Source organism: Elephas maximus, chromosome 14 (assembly GCF_024166365.1).
Source record: "Elephas maximus indicus isolate mEleMax1 chromosome 14, mEleMax1 primary haplotype, whole genome shotgun sequence".
Lineage (NCBI taxonomy): Eukaryota > Metazoa > Chordata > Mammalia > Proboscidea > Elephantidae > Elephas > Elephas maximus.
In genome coordinates, this window is record NC_064832.1 from 25070744 (window position 1) to 25094511 (window position 23768).

The 23768-nt window shown below is 39.7% G+C and overlaps 1 protein-coding gene across 7 annotated transcripts in view; it reads left to right on the forward strand.

The window, feature by feature from the left end:
* NEK3 (NIMA related kinase 3) overlaps positions 1–23768 on the forward strand; it is a 38302-nt gene that overhangs the window by 5923 nt on the left and 8611 nt on the right. For 6 of the 7 annotated variants that reach the window (XM_049853332.1, XM_049853327.1, XM_049853329.1 and 3 more), the window contains 10 exons: positions 1859–1942; positions 3342–3409; positions 3503–3589; positions 6246–6300; positions 8279–8479; positions 9384–9456; positions 18202–18245; positions 22094–22187; positions 22725–22868; positions 23105–23239. In XM_049853332.1, coding sequence (XP_049709289.1) covers positions 1859–1942; positions 3342–3409; positions 3503–3589; positions 6246–6300; positions 8279–8479; positions 9384–9456; positions 18202–18245; positions 22094–22187; positions 22725–22868; positions 23105–23239 — 985 coding nt within the window. The remainder of the gene's footprint in view (positions 1–1858; positions 1943–3341; positions 3410–3502; positions 3590–6245; positions 6301–8278; positions 8480–9383; positions 9457–18201; positions 18246–22093; positions 22188–22724; positions 22869–23104; positions 23240–23768) is intronic. The other variant, XM_049853331.1, reaches the window with a different exon arrangement.

Below are 23768 nucleotides of genomic sequence, written 5' to 3' on the forward strand. Positions count from 1 at the left end.
TATACTATAAAAAGTTTGTTGTGGCATTTTCATTTAATAATTTTTTTTCTTTCTTATTGTGTATCAGGTGAAAGTTTACAGAGCAAATTAGTTTTCCATTTGATAGTTTGTACATAAAGTGTTTCATGACCTTGGTTTCATTCCCTACGATGTGTCAGCATTCTCCCCATTTCCACCCTGGGTTCCCCATTTTCTTTTGTTCTGATTTTCTACCCCCTCCTCCATTCTTGGAAACCCTGGTGGCGTAGTGGTTAAGTGGTTAAGGTCAGCAGTTTGAATCCATGAGGCGCTCCCTGGAAACTCTATGGGGCAGCTCTACTCTATCCTTTAGGGTCGCTGTGATTCGGAACTGAGTCTATGGCAATGGGGTTTTTTCTTTTCCCCCTCTTGTTCTCATCTTTGCTTTGAGGCAGGTAATGTCCTTTTGATCTCATATGTTTGATTATTCTAAGGAGCAGGTTCTTCCCAGGTGTAATTGTTGATCTTATGTGCTTGTCTGTTGTTTGGCTGGGAGGTGGTCTCCGGGAATAGCTTCAGTGTTAGGTCAGAAGTGTGTCTTAGGGGTTCCTCCAGTCTCTGTCAGACCAGTAAGTCTGGTGTTTTCTGTGGATTTGATTTTTTGTTCTACAGTTTTCTCCCGTTCTGTCCAGGACCCTTTGTTCTGATCCTAGTCAGAGCAATTGGCAGCGGTAGCTGGGCACCATCTAGTACTTCTAGTCTTAGGGTCATATAGACTGTGGCTCATGTGGTCCGTTGGCCCTTTTAACTAATTGCTCCCTTAAGCCTTTTGTTTTCTTTACTTTCCTTTGCTCCGGATGGGAAGACACCAATCATCGTATCTTAGATGGCTGCTCACAGGCTTTTAAGACCCTGGACACTATTCACCAAAGTAGGGTGCAGAACGTTGTCTTTATGCGCTATGTTGTGCCAGCTGACCTAGATGTCCTCTGAGTCTGTGGTCCTTTGTCTTCTAGCCTAGGAACTCCAACCCCCGAGGTGTTTGGCTATGTCTAAGATGCTTCCTTGGCTATACCCCTTGTGTGCTCTGTGTGAGCCACACCTACTGTCATGTATATAGAAATATCTACCACCAAATCTGTATCTGCTGGTGGATGTGTTCCCTTACACCCTTCCACACCTCTTGTAGTATCTATCTATCTGTCCATTTGTAAATTATTGTTCGTTCATATAGTGCTGCAGGATTGTCTAAGCTGCAGTGGTTACCATAGTTGTCCTTTATTTTTGCGTTCCTGTCAGTGTCCTCTCTTGCCTTGGGCATGTTTGTAGTGACTTCTGCTGTTTTATGTATTGTCCTTCCTTCCACCAATATTATCTCATGTCTTCTATCTAATTGGTTCACAACAAACCACAAAACCAAATTAAACCCATTGCCATCAAGCTGATTCTGACTCATAGCGATCCTATAGGACAGAGTAGAACTGCCCCATAGAGTTTCCAAGGAGCATCTGGTTGATTTGAACTGACAACCTTTTGGTTAGCAGCCATAGCTCTTAGCCACTACGCCACCAGGGTTTCCAGCTGGTTCACAATTAGTTTATATATACATTTAAGAAATACTTTTATTTGGTTGAATACAACAAAAATATGTTAGAAGTTTTATTAAAATAAATTGCTATTTGGATAATACATAAGATGATAGAAGGTGAGATTTATAGCTTTTCTGAATTTCTCCAGGCAACACTGAATCCTAGTTAAACTATGCAGTATTTAGGAGTTCTGCACTTAAATTATGTAATATTCTGGTCTACCTAAGGCCTGGAGATGATTCTTTGGAATTTTGGGTTAACAGGAACCAGTGCTTGCATTACTATAGATTTTGCCTACTTTTTTCTTGTAGATACTTAATTGGTTTACACAAATGTGCCTTGGAGTAAATCACATTCATAAGAAACGTGTGTTACATAGAGATATCAAGTCCAAGGTAAGTGGAATATATTTTAGGAACTTAAAGAAAGAACAAAACAAAATAAAAAAAGTTATTTCATTCAGTCTTTTTTATGGATTATTCTGTTTCATTTTTGGGCATTTTTATCGAGGTTAGAAATATTTGTCAACAACATTTACACTAGCTAAATAAAATACTACCTGACTTCACAGATAAGAATCAACATAAATCCAGTCCCCCAAATGTGACAATTAATCAAATCCTCATTTTCTCTGTCATCTCTGATGCCAACTGCCCATGTGGCATTCTCTCTCTCTCTGCCCCTAGCCACCCTAAAATAGGTCAGACCTCACAGGTTGAAAGGACACTGTCCTTCATGCTGCAAAATAGACAGTCACCAGTCAGAAATTTGGGAGTCTACCTGACACCCTTACTTCTGACCTGCTGGCTGCAAATTTGGGGTTTTCCTTTCAGGGTGCCAGCCACAAGCTCGAGGACCCCCCCCCCCTGGGCTCACTCACCTTCAAGACCTGCTGGCTCCTGCTACTCCTTTGGGTTCAGTAATTCACTATGACAGCTCACAGAATTCACAGAAAGTCCTAACAATAACAGACATATTATAGCAAAAGGATACAAATCAGAATCATCATAAGGAAGAGACACATGGATGAACTCTGGGAGGATTTCCAATGTAGAGTTTCCATATCCCAAAGAAGATGCATCATTGTCCCTTCACCAACCAGGAAGCTCCTGGAGCCTTCGTTTTCAAAGCCTTTATTGGCCTCAATCACGACTGTGATTGAGGCCTCATTGCATAGGTTAAATCATGTCTTCTGAGGTTAGTTAATATTGGGCTAAGAGGTGGTCTTTCTGGCCTGGCCAGCCCCCCACTCATTAGCACAAGTTCTCAGGTGTTGTTGAGATTAAGGTTACCTCAATTACTCAGGAAATTCCAAGGGTTATCTCTCAGGAACCAAAGACACAGGACAATTTTTTTTTTTTTTTTAAGTTAATTCTACACACTAACAAAAAGTCTTGGAAGTGCCTGTAGTGGCACATGTTAATATGTTCCAAGGTCTTTTAGTGACTGCTTACCAAGCCCGTATGTTCTCAGGTGGAAAGTGGTCGCAACCTGGGCTTGCCATGTGGCGTTACCCTAACACAGGTTCCCAGTCAGTCGATCAGGGTCAGCTGGTACAGCCTGAAACACACTTGTTAGATTTCTAAGCAGTCATCCAGAATTCCCCAGGGGAGGAGGTGTAGCTGTCAAGAGAGTATCTTTCCTTTTGTGTTCTACTCAGGCACTCTGCTGTCGGCGTGTCTACCTTTGATCCCCATCATCGGCACGCTTTGAAAGACAGCTTCTTCAGAGACCTCTGCCTTATGTTTGAATGGTGGAAGATATAACTGAGTTCTTTTTATTTTTTAAATGCAGAATGTCTTCCTCACCCAAAATGGAAAAGTAAAATTGGGAGATTTTGGATCTGCCTGTCTTCTCTCCAAGTATGTATTTCTAGTTTATAGTGGCAATAGTAATCAAAACATTCATTATTCAGGAATACTCTGTAACCATTTTTTGCCTTTTTGTGGTTTTAGTCCCATGGCATTTGCTTGTACATATGTGGGAACACCGTATTATGTGCCTCCGGAAATTTGGGAAAACATGCCGTATAACAATAAAAGGTAAGTGGTGAACTATTTGATACAAAGGTGACTCTTTGGTAACAGGCACTGTAGCCTGAGAATGATGTTGAAGTTTGGCGTCACCTTTAAAGTAGCTGTATGGAATATATTGGTTTTTTAAAACAACATGGAATCTATATTCCCAGGCTTCTAGACGAAAGTCATAGTTTTCCAACCGTTTTAATCAGAGCTGAGAGGAGCTAAATGTAAATTTGGAAACTGGCTCCAATTCATGGTGACCTTATGTATGTATATCAGAACAAAATGTTGCCCGCTACTGCACCATCTTCATGATCATTGGAATGTCTGAGTCTGGTTAGACAATAATCCATAGGGTTTTCATTGGCTAATTTTCAGAAATAGACCAGTCTTAGTCTGGAAGCTCTGCTGAAACCTGACCACCATTGGGTGACCCTGCTGGTACTTGAAATACCTGTGGCATAGCTTCCAGCATCACAGCAACATTCAACCTACCACAGTACTACAAACTGACGGATGGTGGAAATTTGCAAGATAGGCTTGTCATTGCTAGTGGCAGTGCAGACTGCGTCACTGGCTCCCAAACTTTGCTGCTCCCACATTTAAAAATCCTGAAGCCTGGGCTGAACTCCATATCAGTTAAAAAATCAGAATGCCTGGAGATGAGAGGCAGGCATCAGTAATTTTTCAGGACCACCAAATGATTCCCATGAAACAATCTGGGAGCCACTGAATTACATCGTTAGCATTTACAGGACTAGTTAATAAGCACTTGATTAATAGATTATAGGAAGATAGCATGAAGACCTTATGATTTTAAACATTATGTGTTTATCTGAATGTAAGATATATGTGCCCATTGTGGGCATGGGTGGTGCAGAGGATTGGAAATATAGATATGTATGAAAGGAAAGGAGAGTCATCCATATTTTTCACAACTACTAATAACATTTTGGTGTTTTTTTCATTCATTCACTTTTTCCTCCTAAAGCTAGCTGGTACACTCTGTATACAATTTGCTATGCTACTTTTTTCACTTTAATTCTGTTTTAGTTGTCTAGTGCTGTTTTAACAGATACCACAAGTGGGTGACTTTAACAAACAGAAATTTATTTTCTCACAGTTTAGGAGGCTCTAGGGAAAGCCTTTCTTTCTTTGCCGGCTCTGGAGGAAGGTCCTTGTCTCTTTGAACTTCTGCTCCTGGGCAATCTTCATGTGGCTTGGCATCTCTCTTATCGCTGCTTGCTTTTTTAATCTCTTTTATATCTCAAAAGAGAGTGACTCAAGACACACCCTATACTAATCTTGCCTCATTAACATAACAAATACAACTAGTTCCCAAATGGGATTATAACCACAGAGGTTAGGATTTACAACACATATTTTTGGGGGACACTCTTTAGTCCATAAAAATATCATATTCACTTCCTCAAGTATTTAAACTCTTCATAAGTATTTTAATGGCTGCATGATATTTTACTATATGACTGTACCAAAAGTTCTAAACCGTTGCTCTGTTGTTGGCTATTTAGGTTATATCCAATTTTTGATATCATAAACAGGGCTGTGATTAACACACATTTTGCATATAAATCTGTCATGGTTTTATATCACATTCTTGGCATGGATTCCTGGAAGCAGAATCACCTAAAGGCTCTTACTACCTTCTGCCAAGTTGCTCTCTGAAAAGAGTATAACTACCTCTACTAAATAGATTCCTTTAAGAGTAAAATTAACTGGATCAGAGGCAGAACAGGTATAAAGTGTCTTATTGGGACAAGTGGGGAAATTTGAATATAGACTAAATGTTAGATAATACTATTGAATTAAGGTTAAGTTTCTTGAATGTAATCATGGTATTGAATTTATGAGGAAGAGTGCCCTTGTTCTTAGAAGATATATACTGAAGTGTTTGGGGTGAAGTGCTTTGAAGTCTGCAACCTTTTTTTAAAGAGGTTCGAATATACATAGAGAGCAGGAAGAGAGTATGCAAACGTGGCAGATATTAATAATTGGTGCATCTAGGTGAAACCAAGTGGACATTTACAACTTATCTCTAGTTTGAAATTTAATTAAAAGTTGAGGGAAAACAGTTGATAAAAACCATTAGTTAAAATAAAAAAGAGTATCATAGAAAAATTTTGGAGTACAGCAACTGGATGTCAAGAATGACAGAGGAAACAAGATTCTTAATATGAAGAAGGGTAATAGAAGAAGGGTGGGGATCTACAAAACTCTTTTCCCATCCCTCCCTCCATCCGGATATCCATTCCTCCCTCCCTGCCTCCCTCCCTCTCTCGCTGCCTCCTTCCCTCTCTCCCTGCATCCCTCCCTCCTTCCCCACTTTTATTTTGATTGACTACATTATATTGTTATGGAACACGAATTGCACTAGTGTTTGGCCAAACCACTGGTAACCAGCAGAGAATTTAACTTGTGAACATTACTTACCAAGTATCCACATGTTGTACCAAAATTACTGTGTATTTTATTTTAATGGTTAGGAATTAGTTTTGATATCTATTCTTATCTAAGGCATAATACTTTTTCATTTTTTTGTATTAGAAAATACATATATTTTAATATATATGCATTTAGTATTTTCATATTTCATATATATTTTGTATATGCAACTCATAACCCACTTCTTATTACATTTGCTTCTTTGTGCCTCCAGTGACATCTGGTCCTTGGGATGCATTCTTTATGAACTCTGTACCCTTAGACATCCAGTAAGTATGGCTCACAGAAGGAAAAGGCAGGCTGTTACTCACATCTGTAGTGTGCTTCCCTAGAATTCATTCATCATAGAAGTTTTCGTATGTTTCCATTTGCTATCATCTTTGCTTAAACTAGGAGTAGCATATACTAATGAGAAATTCCATTATTTAGTTTCTGGAGTTCTGTACTTATCTTTTTATAGTTAGATTTCTCTTATCATGTGAGTTTCCTCTTTTAACTAAAATATTATGAGAAAATAGACTTTGCCCTGTTATATTATTTTTACAAAAAATATTAAGAAACAATCAACCTCAAGTAAAAGATTCAGTAACTTGTCCTGCATGTTCAGCAGTTGTTTATTACATAGACTCAAGAATCATAGGGCTGACCTCTATTAAGTCTTAGCTTTGCTTAAATATAAATTCTGTTCTTTGGGCACAGATTGAAACCCAGCTCTACAGGTTTTCTTGCAGATGTGCTTGAGAGCATGTAAAGGACCAGAGAGTAATGGTTGAAAAAAATCCTTCAACACTACTGGATGACAGTTACTTAGACGGAAGACATGCCCCGTTAATGAGAGGTGGTCTTCTGGAATATAAGTGGCTTATACCACTGGCTGCACAATTAGATAAACTTGGGGAACTTTAAAAAATGCTGATGCCCAGGCCCCACACTAATTAAATTAAAATCTCTGAGGGTGACCCGGGCATTTGTATTTTTAAAACTATAAAGGTAACTATAAAGTACAGCCCAAGTTGAGAACCACTGTTATATACAAATAAAATCTTTTAAAATTTTCAGTGTCTAATTTATGATTATTCTTTATTTCACTGATTTTGTTTTTTTCTTAACCTTGCATATACATGTTCTTATTTTTTCTAGAGAGAATAAGTACTAAGCACTATAAAAAAAAAAAACCAAACCCGTTGCCATCAAGTCGATTCCGACTCATGGCAACCCGATAGGACAGAGTAGAACTGCTCCATAGGATTTCCAAGGAGCACCTGCTGGATTTGAACTGGTGACCTTTTGGTTAGCAGCTGTAGATCTCAACCACTACACCACCAGGGTTTCCACTAAGCACTATAGTGTCCTGGGATTTGGTGCCTAGTGTGTTGTCTCAGAAAAGAGACTTTAAGGTAGAATTAGTTAGCAGACCTTCAGAAAACACAGAACCCTGGCTTAATGATTAAAGCCTGAGACAAAGCAGATTCAGTTTTATATTTCACTACCTGAACTTTTCTGCTGTTATATGTTGATTTTTCCCTTTTTGAATCTTCACTTGTATTTTTTATTAATAGGGTAATTAATAAACTTTCAAGCCAGAATGCCAACTTGTTCTTACATAAGGAATTCCAAGCCTGGCATCTAGTGTTAGCTTAGATATTTATTACATAAGAAAACTTTAAAATATTATTCTGGTATGTCATTTTATATCCCACTCTGCTACTTGTCAGGTGTTAATACTGCGGTGTTTTTAGGTGTTGTGGAGTTGGTTCAGATGTTAATAGCTACTTGAATGACTTGGATGATAAAAAGTTTAAGTACAAAAGTTGCAGTACAAGTTTAAAGCTGGGGAAGCCGGAAGAGCATGTCACTGGGGAGCAGGCCTGAGGGTTTCTGGGAAGGAGTGGAGCAAAGGAATATTATATGTCTTATAAGTGGTATCGTTTGACTTGCTTTAAAGCTATGTGTATGTATTACTTTGGTTTCAAATATGTATTACAAATGTATATTGGTTACAAGTAATAAAGTACCCAAAGCAGCAGTAAGACTTTCTCTCGATGGGAAAGGTTTTTATTATTTCTCCTGAACCATCATAAGATTTTAGAAGAGTATCTTAAGGACACCTCTAGGAAGAAAAATGACAAGGCAGCGGACAAGTTTATAAAATTAAAATAATTCGTATGTATTTCAGGTCAATCGGTATTTTCTTATTTCTATTTTCTTTCCCTGTACCTGCTTTTAAAGTTCAGTTTTACTTCTTAGTTTCAGGCAAATAGTTGGAAAAATCTTATCCTTAAAATATGCCAAGGGTCCATCAGGCCACTGCCATCTCATTATTCCTGTGAGCTCCAGTATCTAATCAAGCAGATGTTTAAAAGGAATCCCTCTCATCGCCCTTCAGCTACCACACTTCTCTCCAGAGGTAGCTTAGCCCGGCTTATCCAGAAGTGCCTATCCCCAGAGGTATGATGTGTGTTGGATTGACTGTGAACACTTTTTGAGTATATGGTAAAATGATTTTGTTATTTTTTAAAACATATATTATATGTGCTTGGAAAACTTCAAACGATGCAGAAGTATATAAAAAATAAAAGTTAAAACTTCCTCCCCTGTTTCCCTCCCATAATGCTATTCCCCAAATATAATCATAGTTACAATTTGCAGATCCTTCCAGATCTTTTTCTAGACATGTATAAATGTTTATCTGTCTAAATAATATGTATTTTTAAATGGCATTTTTATTTTTCAACTTTAAATATCATCTTGGTCATCTAGTGCTGCAGTAACAGGAACACCACAAGTAGATGGCTTTAACAAAGAGAAATTTATTCTCTCACACTCTAGTAGGCTGCAAGTCCAAATTCAGGGCGCCAGCTCCAGGGGAGGGCTATTTCTCTCTGTTAGCTGTGGAGGAAGGTCCTTGTCATCAATCTTTTCCTGCTGGAGGAGCTTCTCAGGCACAGGGACACTGGGTCAAAGAATGCACTCTGCACCTGGTGCTGCTTTCTTAGTGGTATGAGGTCCACCCTCTCTGCTTGCTTCCCTTTCCTTCTATCTCTTGTAAGATAAAAGGTGGTGCAGGCCACACTCCAGGGAAACTCCCTTTAGTTGGATCAGGGATGTGACCTTAGTAAGGGTATTACAGTCCCACCCTAATCCTCTTCAAATTAAATTACAATCACAAAACGGAAGACAACCACACAATACTGGGAATCATGGCCTACCAAGTTGACAAGTATTTTGGGGGGACACAATTCAATCCATGACGGGTATTAAAATGGGGAAGAATGTTGACGATTAAATGACATTATGGCAGTATCTAAAGAAAAGTGTATTCACATCTTTAAATTTCCTTTTAAATTTTCAGATCATCGTAGAATATGGTGAACAGGTGTTAGAAGAAACCAGAAAATCTAAGCATAATACACCAAAAAGAAAGGGTAATAATTTTTAAAAATTTATTTTTTGTTAAATGCTGTTTTAAAATACAGTATAACAAAAAAGAAAAGATTAGTTTGTAAATTATTAGAAATTATTGACAGAGATAGCCTTCAAGTCAAAATGTTCCTTTTATTACTTCAGACATAATTTTGTTACTCATTCATGTACATTTAGTTTACCTGAGATATAAAAAGCCTGGTTCGGAGATTTTGGTAATAGGTTGTTCTACATTAGGAACTAGGCTGTGTTTTGTTACTAGTACCATATTTACTCTGCCTTGTTCTGGATCAGATGGAAAACGTCTGTGGGCTGGCCTCAGAATCTAGCCATGGAAATCCTATAGGAAAATGTATCTCGAAGTTTCTGAAGAACCAACTTATAAACTTTTAAAGCAGAACCTTTTCAAAAGTTGGGAACTGTCTACATAATAGCTGCATAAAATTTTCATACATCTACAGTCTATTCTGAGCAAATTTCTAATTTAACTTATTGTCACTTTGGAAGTTATCATATCTTAATTTTCCAAAGCAAACTTTTCTCCTTTTCATTTGTCATTAGTGACCCAGATCATCCATCTGAAAAAATCCCAACAAAGATAGTAGATAATAAACTGAGTGAAGAAGAGTTAAGCATAGAAGATCATCTACTGTTTGGAGAGATTACAAACCTCTGTTGTATAGTGCTCATTGTCTTGTTGGTGTTCTCATATCCCATTTAAAAACAAAAACAAAAACATTGCCCTTGAGTTGTTTCTGACTCATAGGACAGTAGAGCTGCCCCGTAGGGTTTCCAAGGTTGTGAATCTTTACAGAACTTCTGGAGCTACTGGTGGGTTTGAACTCACCTTTCTATTAGCTGGTGAGCACTTAGCCACTGTGCCACCAGGGCTTCTTTGTGCTCATATACTTACAAGAGAAACATTTTGAAAACAACTGTTGTTTTAAATTTCAAATGTTTATGTAAGGATGTGTGGGCCAAAGAACTCAATCTGGCCTTTTGTCTCTGATTTCTGGGAAAATAACTCTTGGAATTTACCAGCAATCAAGGGGCTTTTGTTTGATAAAATAGCCAGGCAACACTTAAACATGTGTGAATGAGTAGAGGCTGCATAGGCCCCAATCCTGGCAGCAAACCTCAGGAAGGTAGGGGATCCCATGTTGTCAGTCATGCATATTCATTGATTCATGCATATGCATTGATGCCTCAATGAATAAGGGTCCTGGACCTTGCAGCTCTCTTTGGGGATTCCTGGAGTGGGGATAACATCCATACACTGGAGATTGTGGCATGCCCCTGGAAAATACATCCCTGGGACAATGGAAGTCTCATGCTGAGACCTTTCCCAGACGTTACTGACGCATCTCTTTGTTTGTATCTTTTATGGTTATAATTCATGAGTAACTTAAGTGTAATTAATAGTCCCCCTGTGACAGAGAATTAAGGAACCCACAGGGCAGTGAGAACCTGAATTAGTTCTGAGTGGCTAATGTAGAGGAGAGCTGTGCAGGCAGTCCTAAGGACAAAGTCCTAACCCTGTCAGCTCCGGGTGGCTGAGTAACAGCGAAAGCCTTTATGGGCAGTTGGTGAAGAAGGACAGGTCCTTCTAGCTTGTGACCTAGTCCAGAGGGTTGGGCCTGGAGTGGGCTGGCTGCTGTGAGGTGCGGGGAGTTGTGCAGACTCCTGAGCCTACAGCTGGTACCTGATGACCTGGCTCAGTACGGCCAAGGATGAAGCCTGACTTAGCTCTGGGTAGTTAGGGTGAGAGAGAGAAAGTGCTACAGGAGAAGTGGCTGGAGACAAGGAATGAGTTTGTGGGAAAGTACAGCCTGCATCCATTACCAGCTGGGAGTTGGATTCATACTGATCCTTGCCATGCATTAGTGATAAAGGTGGGGTTTGCCCACTTTGCCCATCTTGTAGTACATTTGGCACCATTGGTGGTAGCACAGGGTGTAAACCCTTCTAATGATGTGTCAAAGAGTAGGAACGCATACTCTATTAAAGTAGAAACAAACAAAGAGATCTAGTAAAGGTTCAAAACAAGTTCGAACCGGAGACACATTAGGTCTCAGAAACTGAACCCAAACGCTTCCAGGAAGGGGAGACAAGAAGGGTACATTACTATAGTTAAGTCAGGAACTAACACCAATCTGTGATTGGTGCTGGGTGATTCAGGAAGGTAAGAGGCAGGATATCTTGAAGTAGGGGCTCATCTGGGATTGGTACAATAGGTATAGGTGGATGATTGTGATTGGTTACACAAAATAATTGCAGAAATATGTGACTCTAGGGTGAGTCTAGAGTGGGCACAAGATGATTACAAAGCATTCTTTCTCAAGAACATTAAATTTAAAATAGCTAAGAGAACAATGTAGTTCCTGAGGGCGGTTGGCTCAGCAGATGTCTGATAAGCTGATGGCATCAGGATCCTCACAAGAACATTCTTTCCCAACCCTTGTCTTAATCACAAAGAAAAACATGTCCTTAGTTACAGACTTTTAAATCTACACAGAGGTTACTGATTGAGAGTTAGCCAGCATTAAGATGGAGTCTGAACTCAGACCCAGACTAGCCATTTACTAGGGTAAAACACCTCAGTTCTGGAGCTCCTGCACGGATGTAAAACAGAGTTTGTAAGTTATCTTTCCACAAGTGTCTGTCAGTTTGTTGTACCTTGGTAGCTCGTGTGTTGTTGTGATGCTGAAAGCTATGCCACTGGTATTTCAAATACCAGCAAGGCTACCCCTGATGGATACATTTCAGCAAAGCTTCCAGACTAAGACTAGGAAGAAGGACCTGGAGTTCTACTTCTGAAAAAATTGGCCAGTGGAAACCTTATGAATAACAGTGGAACATTGATACAGTGCAGGAAGATGAGCCTCTCAGCTTGGAAGGTACTCAAAACACAACTGGGAAGAACAGCCTCCTCAGGGTAGAGTTGACTTTAATGTTGTGGATGGAGTAAAGCTTTCAGGGCCTTCATTTGCTGACGTGGCATGAATGAAACTGAGAAGAAACAGCTGCAAACATCCATTAATAGTTGGAACTTAGAATGTACAAAATATGAATCTTGGAGAATTGGAAGTCATCAGAAATGAAATGTAATACATAAAGATCAGTATCTTAGGTGTCTCAGGCTGAGTTCTTCAGAGAAGTAAAACCAGTAAAATGTATAAATATATGTAGAGAGAGATTTGTATCAATGAAATGGCTCACGAGATTGTAGAGGCTGGAACATCCAAGTATGTGGATTACGATAGAGGCTTCTCCCAGTTCATGTAGCTGCAGGGGCTGGTGAACCCAAGATCAGCAGGTCGGAAAGCAGGGCTCTTGCTCACAGGCTGTGAATATTGACGAATCTCAAGATTGGCAGGCAAGACTGCATTATAATTAATGAGTAACTGTAAGTTACTTAGCTGCAGGGACTGGCGAACCCAAGATTGGCAGGTCGGAGAGCAGGGCTCCACTCACAGGCTGTGAAGACCGACAGATCCCGAGATTGGCAGATAAGCTGATAGCTCAAGTCCCAAGAACCGAAGGTCAGACGAACAGAAGGCAGCCACAGGATCCACAGCGAGCGAAAAACCAGAACGTCTGCTTATATTTGGGTGCAGGCCATACTCCCAAGGAAACTCCACAGCAGATCCCATGATGGGAGTGATCACATATAAACACTGAGAATCATGGCCCAGCCAAGTTAACACACAGTCTTAACCATCACACTAGGTATTAGTGAACCGAAGCAGACTGGTATTGGCCATTTTGAATCAGTCATATGGTCTCCTCTGCTGGGAGTGACACGTTGAAGAGGAATGGGATGACATTCATTGTCAAAAAGAACATTTCAAGATCTATCCTGAAGTGTAGCGCTGTCAGTGATAGGATAATATCCATATGCCTACAAGGAAGACCAGTTAATATAACTATTATTCAAATTTATGCACCAACCACTAATGCCAAAGATGAGGAAATAGAAGATTTTTATTTATCAACTTCTGCAGAGTGAAGTTAATCAAACATGCAATCAAGATACATTGATAATTACTGGTATTGGAATGTGAAAGCTGGAAACAAAGAAAAAGGATCAGTAGTTGGAAAATATGGCCTTGATGATACACACCGTGCTGGAGATGACATAACAGAATTTTGCAAGACCAATGACCTCTTCATTGCAAATACCTTTTTCAAGAACGTAGAGGGCGACTGTACATGTGGACCTCACCAGATGGAAAAAACAGGAATCAAATTGACTACAGCTGCGGAAAGAGATGATGGAAAAGCTCAACATCATCAGTCACAACAAGGCCAGGGGCTGCCTGTGGAACTGACCGTCAATTGCTCATGTATGCAAGTTCAAGTTGAAGCTGAAGAAAATTAAACAAGTCTGCAAAAGCCAAAATATGACCTTGAGTATATCCCACCTGAATTTGGAGACCATCTCAAGAATAGATATGACACATTGAACGCTAATGACCGAAGACCATACGAGTTGTAGAATGACATCAAGGACACCATACATGAAGAAAGCAAAAGGTCACTAAAAAGACAGGAAAGGAAGAAGAGATCAAAATGGATGTCAGAAGAGACTCTGAAACTTGCTTTTGAACATAAAGTAGCTAAAACAAATGGAAGAAGTGATGAAGTAGAAGAACTGAACAGAAGATTTCAAAGGGCGGCTTGAGAGGACAAAGTAAAGTATTATAATGAAATGAGCAAAGACTTGGCGTTCGAAAACCTAAAGGGAAGAACATGCTTGGCACTTCTCAAGCTGAAAGAACTGAAGAAAAAATTTAAGCCTTGAGTTACAATAGCAAAGGATTCTATGGGCAAAATATTGAACAATGCAAAAAGCATCCAAAGAAGATGGAAGGAGTACACAGAGTCACTGTACCAAAAAGAATTAGTTGATGTTCAACCAGTTTAGGAGGTAGCATATGATCAAGAACTGATGGTATTGAAAGAAGAGGTCTAAGCTTCACTGAAGGCATTGGTGAAAAACAAGGCTCCAGGAATTGGCAGAATACCAGTTGAGCTGTTTCAACAAACGGTTGCAGTGCTGAAGTGCTCTCTCACCTATGCCAAGAAATTCGGAAGACAGGTATCTGGTCAACTGACTGGAAGAAATCCATATTTGTGCCCATTCTAAAGAAAGGCAATCCAACACAATGTGGAAGTTATTGAACAATATCATTAATATCACAAGCAAGTGAAATTTTGCTGAAAATAATTCAAAAGCAGTTTCAGCAGTACATTGACAAGGAGCTGCCAGAAATTCAAGCTGGATTCAGAAGAGAATGTGGAACAAGGGATATCATTGCTGATGTCACATGGATCTTGGCTGAAAGAAAATACCAGAAAGACGGTTACCTGTGTTTTATGGACTATGCAAAGGCATTCGACTGTGTGGATCATAACAAATTATGGATAACATTGGGAAGAATGGGAATTCCGGAACAGTTAATTGTGCTCATCAGAACCTGTACATAGACAAAGCAGCAGTCGTTTGAACATAAGGGAACACTGCATGGTTTAATATCAGGAAAGGTTTATATCAGGTTTATATCCTTTCACCATGCTTATTCAGTTTGTATGCTGAGCAAAAATTCAAGAAGAAGAATGCAGCATGAGGATTGAAGGAAGATGCATTAATAACCTGCAATATGCAGATGACACAGCCTTGCTTGCTGAAAGCGAAGAAGACTTTAAGCACTTACTGATGAAGATCAAAGACTACAGCTTCAGCGTGGATTATACACCTTAACATAAAGAAAACAAAAATCCTCACAACTGGACAAATTAAGCAACATCATAATAAATGAAGAAAATATTGAAGTCATTAAGGATTTCATTTTACTTGGATCCGCAATCAATGCCCATGGAAGCAGCAGTCAAGAAGTCAAATGATGGGCAAACATTGGACAAATTGACCTCTTTAAAGTGTTGAAAAGCAAAGATGTCACTTTGAGGACTAAGGTTCGCCTGATGCAAGGCATAATATTTTCAGTCACCTTATATGCATATGGAAGCTGGACAATGAATAAGAAAGACCGAAGAATTGACACATTTGAATTATGGTGTTAACAAAGCGTATTGCACATACCATGGACTGCCAGAAGAATGAACAAGTCTGTCTTAGAAGAAATGCAGCCAGAGTGCTCCTTGGAAATGAGGATGGCAAGACTGTCTCACATACGTTGCACATGTTATTAGAGGGGTCAGTTCCTGGCGAAGGACGTCATGCTCTGTGAGGTAGAGGGTCCGTGAAAGAGAGGAAGGCCCTCAACCAGATGGATTGACACAGTGGCTGCAGAAGTAGGCTCAAACATAGTAACGATTGTGAGGATGGTGCAGGACCAGGCAGTGTTTCGTTCTGTTGTGCGTGGGGCCGCTGTGAGTCAGAACCAACTCTGAGGCACCTAACAACATAACAACAGCGAAGCTTTCTTTGTTTCATCAGTTTGTTTTAGTGTGAATTTTACTGTAGGTATTACTTTATAGCTTTTGTTCACATCCCAGGGTAGTGGGAAAGTAGTTTCAAAATTCTGAGCAACAAAAAACAGTCTAATAAAGTTTCAAGGTGGTTTGGCTTGTAATTTCTCTGAAGACGGGAATGAACTAGTGGAGAGGTGGGTGGGGAGGGGGAGAACCGTGAAGTGCCCATGAGGCAGGGTGTGGCTGAACTGCTCCCTGCTGCTTCCTCGTGCCTGTCTCCATCCAAGCTCAGTTAGAGGTCTGAAAAGCTGATTGAGGAACGTGGGCTGCAGGGCTGTGCCATCCCTGCCGAAGGGCTTCATGGCCTAAGTTCTCCCTGACTTCTGCCGGTCCCCTGTGAGGGAACAGGCCGATGCCTTCTTGGTACCAGTTGCCGTAGAGCCTTTTCTAACTCATGGCGACCCCATGTGAGTCAGAGTAGAACTGTGCTCCATAGGATTTTCAGTGGTTTTTTGGAAGTGGATCACCAGGTTTTTCTTCTGAGGTGCCTCTCGGTAGACTTGAACTGCTCATCTTTCAGTTAGCAGCTGAGCTCTTAACCGTTTGCACCACCCAGGGGCACCCCCTTCTGCTAGGGGTACCTATAACAGCTGCTGTAACAGTTGTCGAGGAAAGCATAGGCTCCTCTGGCGTGCACTAAAGGCGATAACGGTTTGGAGTGTGCAGAGTAACTTTACCTTCTCGTGCTTAAATGTGTTGGCGTAAGGGAGCAGAGATGTCTTTTAATTTCTCTGTCTTTTTTTTTTTCCATTTTATTGTTGTTTAGGTGAAAGTTTACAGAGCAAATTAGTTTCCCATTCAACAATTTATATGCAGCTCATTTAGTGACATTAGTTTCAAACCCCTGAATGTGTCAGCACTCTCCCTGCTCCCTTGCTGGGTTCCCTGTGTCCATTGGCCTGGCTTTACTGCCCCCACCGTCCTTCTGAACTTTGCTTTTGGGCGAATGCTGCCCTTCAGGTCTTGTATAGTTGATTGTTCTGAGGAGTACATTCCTTACTGGTGTAATTGTTCATTTTACGTAAAAAAAAAAAAAAAAAAAAAAACACCACTGCCGTCGATCCCAACTGATAGCAGTCCTATAGGACAGAGTAGAACTGCCCCATAGGGCTTCCAAGGCTGTAGTCTTTACAGAAGCAGACTGCTACATGTTCCTCCCTCAGAGCGGTCAGTGGTTTTGACCAGCTGACCTTTTAGTTAGCAGCCGAGTGCTTAACCATGGTGCAACCAGGGTTCCTGTTTATTTTAAAGGTCTGTGTATTGTATGGCTATAATGTGTGATATCTGGGGGTGATTTCAGTTCCAACTTGGAAGGGTGTCTAAAGGGCCATAGTCTTGGGGGTTCCACCAGTCTCTATCAGACCAGTAAGTCTGGTCTTATTTATGAGTTAAAATTTTGTTCTACATTTCTCTCCCACTCTGTTCATGACCTACTATTGTGGTCCCACTCAGAGCTGTCAGTAGTGGTAGCTGGGCACCATCTAGTTCTTCTCGTCTCAGGGTAGTTGAGGCTGTGGTTCATGTGGTCCGTTAGTCCTTTGGAGTGTTTCCTCGACTCTTTGATTTTCTTCACTCTTCTTTGCTTCAGACAGGAAGAGACCAATTGTTGTATCTTACATGACCACTCACAAGCTTTTAAGATCCCAGTCACTACTCACCAAGGCATGATGTGGAACATTGTCTATATGGATTATGACATGCCAGTTGACCTAGATACCCCTGAGACTATGGTCCTTAAGCCTCAAGCCCACAATCTCAGTCCTGGGAGGTGTTTGGTCTTGGCTAAGAAGTTTTCATGAGTGTGTCCCCTTGTGCACGCTATTGCATGTGGCATATTTACAGCATGTACACATATATATATGTACGTGGGTATACTTCCATACGCCCTTGCACCTCTATTTAGCTGACACATCGACCTGTGTATCCACTCGCACATTATTGTTTGTTATAGCTCTTGTTGGAGGACTGTATATGTATTAATATTTACCGTTGTAGCCTTTTAATCTTCAGCACCTTTCAGTGTCTTGTAACTTCCCGATTTTAACATTAGGAATGAAACAGCAGGAATAACCTCATTTAACAATTGAGCATATTATTAAGCGATTAAAGCTGATATCACTGCTCAAGCTAATGCTTTGGCTCTTTGACTTAAAAAACTTCATTTGTCTCTCAAACTTTATGCAAATTAAATTAGCAGTTTAACAATGTGAGCGTTTATGAGTTTTCTCTTTCTATATTTTCTTTTTCAACAGACCCCATCAGAATTGGGATAGCTTTGGATGAAGCAAGTACCATGGTAAGGGCTTTAAAATTAAATTTACGAAACATCCATCCACTGGGTAAGCTGTACTACTAGGTGCTGTGAGTAAGTATTCGGAAGACTCTGACATGTTGCCCTCCAGTTGAGTAGTTCCTCGTCTTGAAGATAAGACTCAGCGGTGTGAAGGAATTACTAGTTGCCCTTCTGCATTGCCACTGAGCCATTTTAGATCACCAGTTCATCCTGACATTTTTCTGTTCAAAAACTTTTGGTGTCTCTACATTATCCCATGAATCAAGACTACATTTTCAGCCTGACATTGAGATCCCGACTCATCTTGTCTAGCCACCTGTGGCTGTGAAGCGATTTTACACCAAAGCCACAGTAACATAGTGGGTAGTAACAGCCGGTCCACTTTCCAGTGTCGCACCCCCCTCATTAAATAGTATACTGTTGATTTGGTTTTCATTCTTCAACATTTTAATTAACATCTTAATGAAAAGGAAAAGATGTGCTAACAACAAATTACTGTGTTTGTGGAGTGTACGAGCAATTAAACTTGTCAACATTTTGAATGAACCTTGTGTTGTAAATGTGTAACAACTCCCAGCATTATGTTACTACAAGTAGAATATATCCTGCCCTGGCACTGTTTTTCTTCTTTGCATGCTAATATCTATTTTTTCCAGCCTTTTTTTTTTTTTTTGAGGTATAATATATATATATATTTAATATAATACATATATATACACTATAGATATAAGTAACATATAGTATAATATATATACGCAATATATGTATACACAATAAAATTCACCCATTTTTAGCATACACTTTGATGAATTTTGGTAACTTTATATAGTCCTTTATCCACTGCCACAATCAAGATATAGAAGTCCCATCACCCTAAAAAGTTTCCTCATGACCCAATGGAAATGATCACGACCCCTGCCCCAGGTCGCCACCACTGTACTTTTAATACTACTTATAGTGGACACAGGGAGCCCTGGTGGTGCAGTGGTTAAAGAGCTTGACTGCTAACAAAAATGTCAGCAATTCGAATCCACAAGCCACTCCTTGGAAACCCTATGGGGCAGTTCCACTCTGTCCTTTTGGGTTGCTATGAGTCGGAATCGACTCGACAGCATTGGGTTTTTTTTTTGGACATGGAGTCCCTAGGTAGTACAAATAGTTAATGCACTCAGCTGCTAACTGAAAGATTTGTGGTTCAGGTCCACCCAGAGGTGCCTTGGAAGAAAGACTGGCAGTCTACTTCCAAAAAATCAGCCATTGAAAACCCTATGGAACACAGCTTCTCTGAGGTCAACATGAGTTGGAGTCGGCTCAACAGCAGTGTGTTACTGGTTATAATGAACACATCAATATGTTTTCACAAAATGAAAAGGGTGTGGCTATGTTCCCAATATCCAGATGACACAAAGGGTCCGTGTCTTTCCCTGAGTAAGAATGCATGAGGGACACAGAGTTGGTCATAATTTTGGCAAGTTTATTTTACTTGTGACAAGTAAAAGGAGTCAGTGGGGGACTAAGCCTTTCCAAAAACTGACTCGCCAGAGTTAGGGAGATTACAGCATTTATAGTTTAGGGTAGGATAATCATGTTATCTTTATTTATGGGTTTTCTGGAAATAGGCGTGGTCTTCTAGGTAGGGGCGTAGTTTATTATAATGAAATACATGTGCATATTTCTTTCAAGATGGAGCTGCTCTTGTATAGCATAGCGCCTGCTTTTTGCACATGCCCAGTTGAGGTCCTTTTGTTAAGATCATAGTTTGATTCTCTGTGAGGGACTTTTGCTCACTCCTGTCTCTAATGGAGGGCCATATAGCTTTCATCTCCTTTTTCAGATGCATGCTCGGCACCTGGTTGCTCAAGAAAAACAGCCTTGCAGTTAAGTGAGCTAAGCAAGCCCTGATTAATATTGCTGATAATAGGTTCTTTTCCAGGGTGTGGTTTTCTGCTGTTTGCTCGAGGCTCATGATATTCTCCCTCTAAAATCTCTGCCGTTCCACCCTGGTCTCAGCTTTATAAACAGAATGAAGAGCGAGCCAGAAAGTCAGTCTTGTAAAAGAGGACTTGAGGTAGGGAGAGAGTAATGTGCAGGCCAGCCAGCAAGCTGTGAGGGAGTGAAGGCAGGTTCAGTGGCAGTGAGATGGGAGGGGTCAGGTGCTGCTGTAGAGGCAGAGAGCCAGGTGTTCTCAAGGGGGAGGAAAGATCAGTCTCCTGGGGGCTTTTAAAAGCTACTCATCACCACCACTCTCCAGGTTTCTGGTGTCTTGAAGTGGGGGGTTTTGAAATCACTGCTACATGCATCACCACTACTGAGTGATAGAAGTGTGGGGAGAAAAGTTTGAGAACCACTGTAAAGAAATAAGAGAAGTCAGTGTGTTTATTTATTTACTCATTCAATAGGTAACTGAGAGCCTTGTGCTGGGAGCCCTGGTGGGGCACTGGTTAAGAGCTCGGCTGCTAACCAAAAGTTCACATCTACCGGCTGCTACTTGGAAACCCTATGAGGCAGTTCAGTTCTGTCCTGTAGAGTCGCTATGAGTCAGAATCGACTCGACAGCAGGGGATTTGATTTATTTTGGTATGTCCCAGGCACCATTTTAGGCCCTGGGCATTTATTCCTTCACAAAATATATGTAGATTTAGTAAAGACCGGATCTGTTACTAGACTTAATGAAGTCAATAGCTTAGGTAATTTGGAAAAATACTGAATTAAGTAGGAATATTTTGACCATATATAACAATTATATAAATAGCTCATTTTGATATTTAAGCATAAAAAGCCCAGTACAGCAAACTATATTGAAATTTTTCATTACAGGCAGTCCCCGGGTTATGAACATCTGACTTACATACAACCCGTAGTTACAAACCATCCCCCTTAAAGCCTGTTGTATTAACAATTCAAGATATATGCAGTGGTTTGTAATAAACTGGCACACTTTACTACATGCTTCAAAACCTTATTATTGTTTTATTATGTTAAAGACATTTTAATGTAACTGGAAGTGTTTCCTTAACGTTTTTTATGCATGGAAACTACACTGTATGCTAAGACAAGCATTTGACTAATTGACATCAGATGCAAACTGTACCTAATTGTTGTGATTTACATACAAATTTGACTTAAAGACAGATTGAGGAATGGAACTCGTTTGTGATCTGGGGACTCATTTTATCTATAAAGATCTCTCAAACACCTCTATCATTTTGTTACATATTCTCTTCATATTTGTAGTAATTGATATATATGGCTACTCTATATTATGTATTAACATAAATATGTATATATGTATGTAGCTATATAACTATTAAGAGGCCTGGTGGTGCAGTGGCTAAGTGCTCGGCTGCTAACTGAAAGGTTGGCAATTCGAACTCACCAGCAGCTCTGTGTGAGGAATATGTGGCAGCCTGCTTCCTTAAAGATTACAGCCTTGGAAACTCTATGGGACAGTTCTGCTCTGTCCTGTAGGGTCACTATGACTTGGAATCGACTCGACAGCAATGGGTTATATAACTCTTAGTATACATATACATATACATATACAGGAGCCTTGGTGGAACAGGTTAAGCATTCGGGCTGCTAACCAAAAAGGTCTGCAGTTTGAATCTACCAGCCCCTCCTTGGAAACCCCATGGGTCTGTTCTACCCTGTCTTACAGGGTCACTGTGAGTTGGAATCGACTTGATGGCAACAGGTCTTTTTTTAATGCATATACATGTATGTATGGGGTTCTATGGCTATTAATGTTTTTTTTTAATTCATTGATTTTCATTTAAAATTAAACTGCATATTTGTTCACCTTTTTCATACCAATTCGAGCATTATTTAATCATATTTTTACTCTTTTAAAGCAAGGGGAGAAACAAGTTAGAAAATGTAGCCTCACTGATTTAGAAAGCATTAATAAAAATTTGGCTGAAAGTGCATTGAGGAGAGAAGAACAAGGTAAGTTATTCAAATCGTAATCATGGTTTAAGTGGGGAGTTGGGGAATATAGAACGAATATTCATTTTCATGTTTCTAGGTCTCAGTTGTGAATATGTGGACAGGTAGATTTTTGTTTGTTTATCCAGTTGTTTCTTTAATGGTACAGAATATTTATTTTTTCATTAAAAAAGAGAGAATAGTGTTTATCAGTAAGAGCCATTAGGAAAAATAGCATTTGTTGCAGTATCTACCATAAAAAGCATGGCATTCAGTGTGGTACATGAGGCTTCCTGGGGCTTTGTTCTTATGTGTTGTGTAATATGTAAGTATATATAAGTTTTTATAATTCAGTCACTTTAATGATTCATTGCACTTTTTCATTTTGGATTTTTTTTTTTTGAATTTTCATTACTACTTACATTTGCAAGAACATAGTTGCTAGACCTGAGTTTGAAAGAGAAAATATTTCCTTATTATTGTTACAGTATCTGTGTAGATATAGATGAATAAATAAAATAATATGCCTAGCATTCCTTTTTTATCTTTGAAAATCAGATCATAAATCAGCCCCTCCCAGGACGGCCAGTTCCTCAAGTTCTCACAGACGACAGTGGGAGAAAAACACATCCCAGACGGCTGTTACTGCTCTGCAAAACGCATCCATACTGACCTCCAGTTTAACAGCAGAGGACGATAGAGGTTGGTAGTAAAATTGAATACTACTGTTTTATTATAGAACACTTTCTAATTACTAATATGCTAGACTTTTTTTTTTTTTTTGGTGTCACACATCAGAGCGCTGATCATACAGACTAATAAAATAGATTTCAGGAGAGTAAAATACAGTGTAAGATATAACTTTGAATTATGATCTGGAAGATATATGCTGAAAATAGTATTTTATTTGGCACTAACTTTTACCTTTTCACAACTAGGTGGTTCTGTAATAAGGTACAGGGAAAACAATGCCCGTAAACAGTGGCTCAAACAAACCCCTGAAACCTTGCTGAACATCCTTAAGAATGCTGATCTCAGCTTGGCGTTTCAAACATACACAATATATAAACCAGGTAATTCACGTCTGTTACAAGCATGGAAACGCTTGATTTTAAAGTTATGAAGTCATTCATAGCATTGCATTTTCAGATGTTCTCCGATCCTTCCTAGCCACTTTTAAACCGTACTTAGAATTTCCGACAGAGCTACATTACTTCTATTCACTCATTTGCTTGCTAATTTTAATAATTACGCCCACTACTTTCCTTGAAGAGTAGCCTGTTTTTACCATGCAACTACACCACTGCTTTAGTGAATGTACAGCTCAGACTTCATTGTAGTAAACGTTGAGGAACTTAAGGATGTTTTTCATTGTTTACTGGAATTCTGTTATATTGAATATTGTTGTTGTTAGGTGCTGTTGAGTCCATTGCAACTCATAGCTACCCTTTGTACAACAGAATGAAATACTGCCCAGTCCTGCACTATCCTCACAATCATTATGCTAGAGCCCGTTGTTGTAGCCACTGTTTCAATCCATCTCGTTGAGGGTCTTCCTATTTTTCACTGACCCTCTACTTTACTGAGCATGATTTCCTTCTC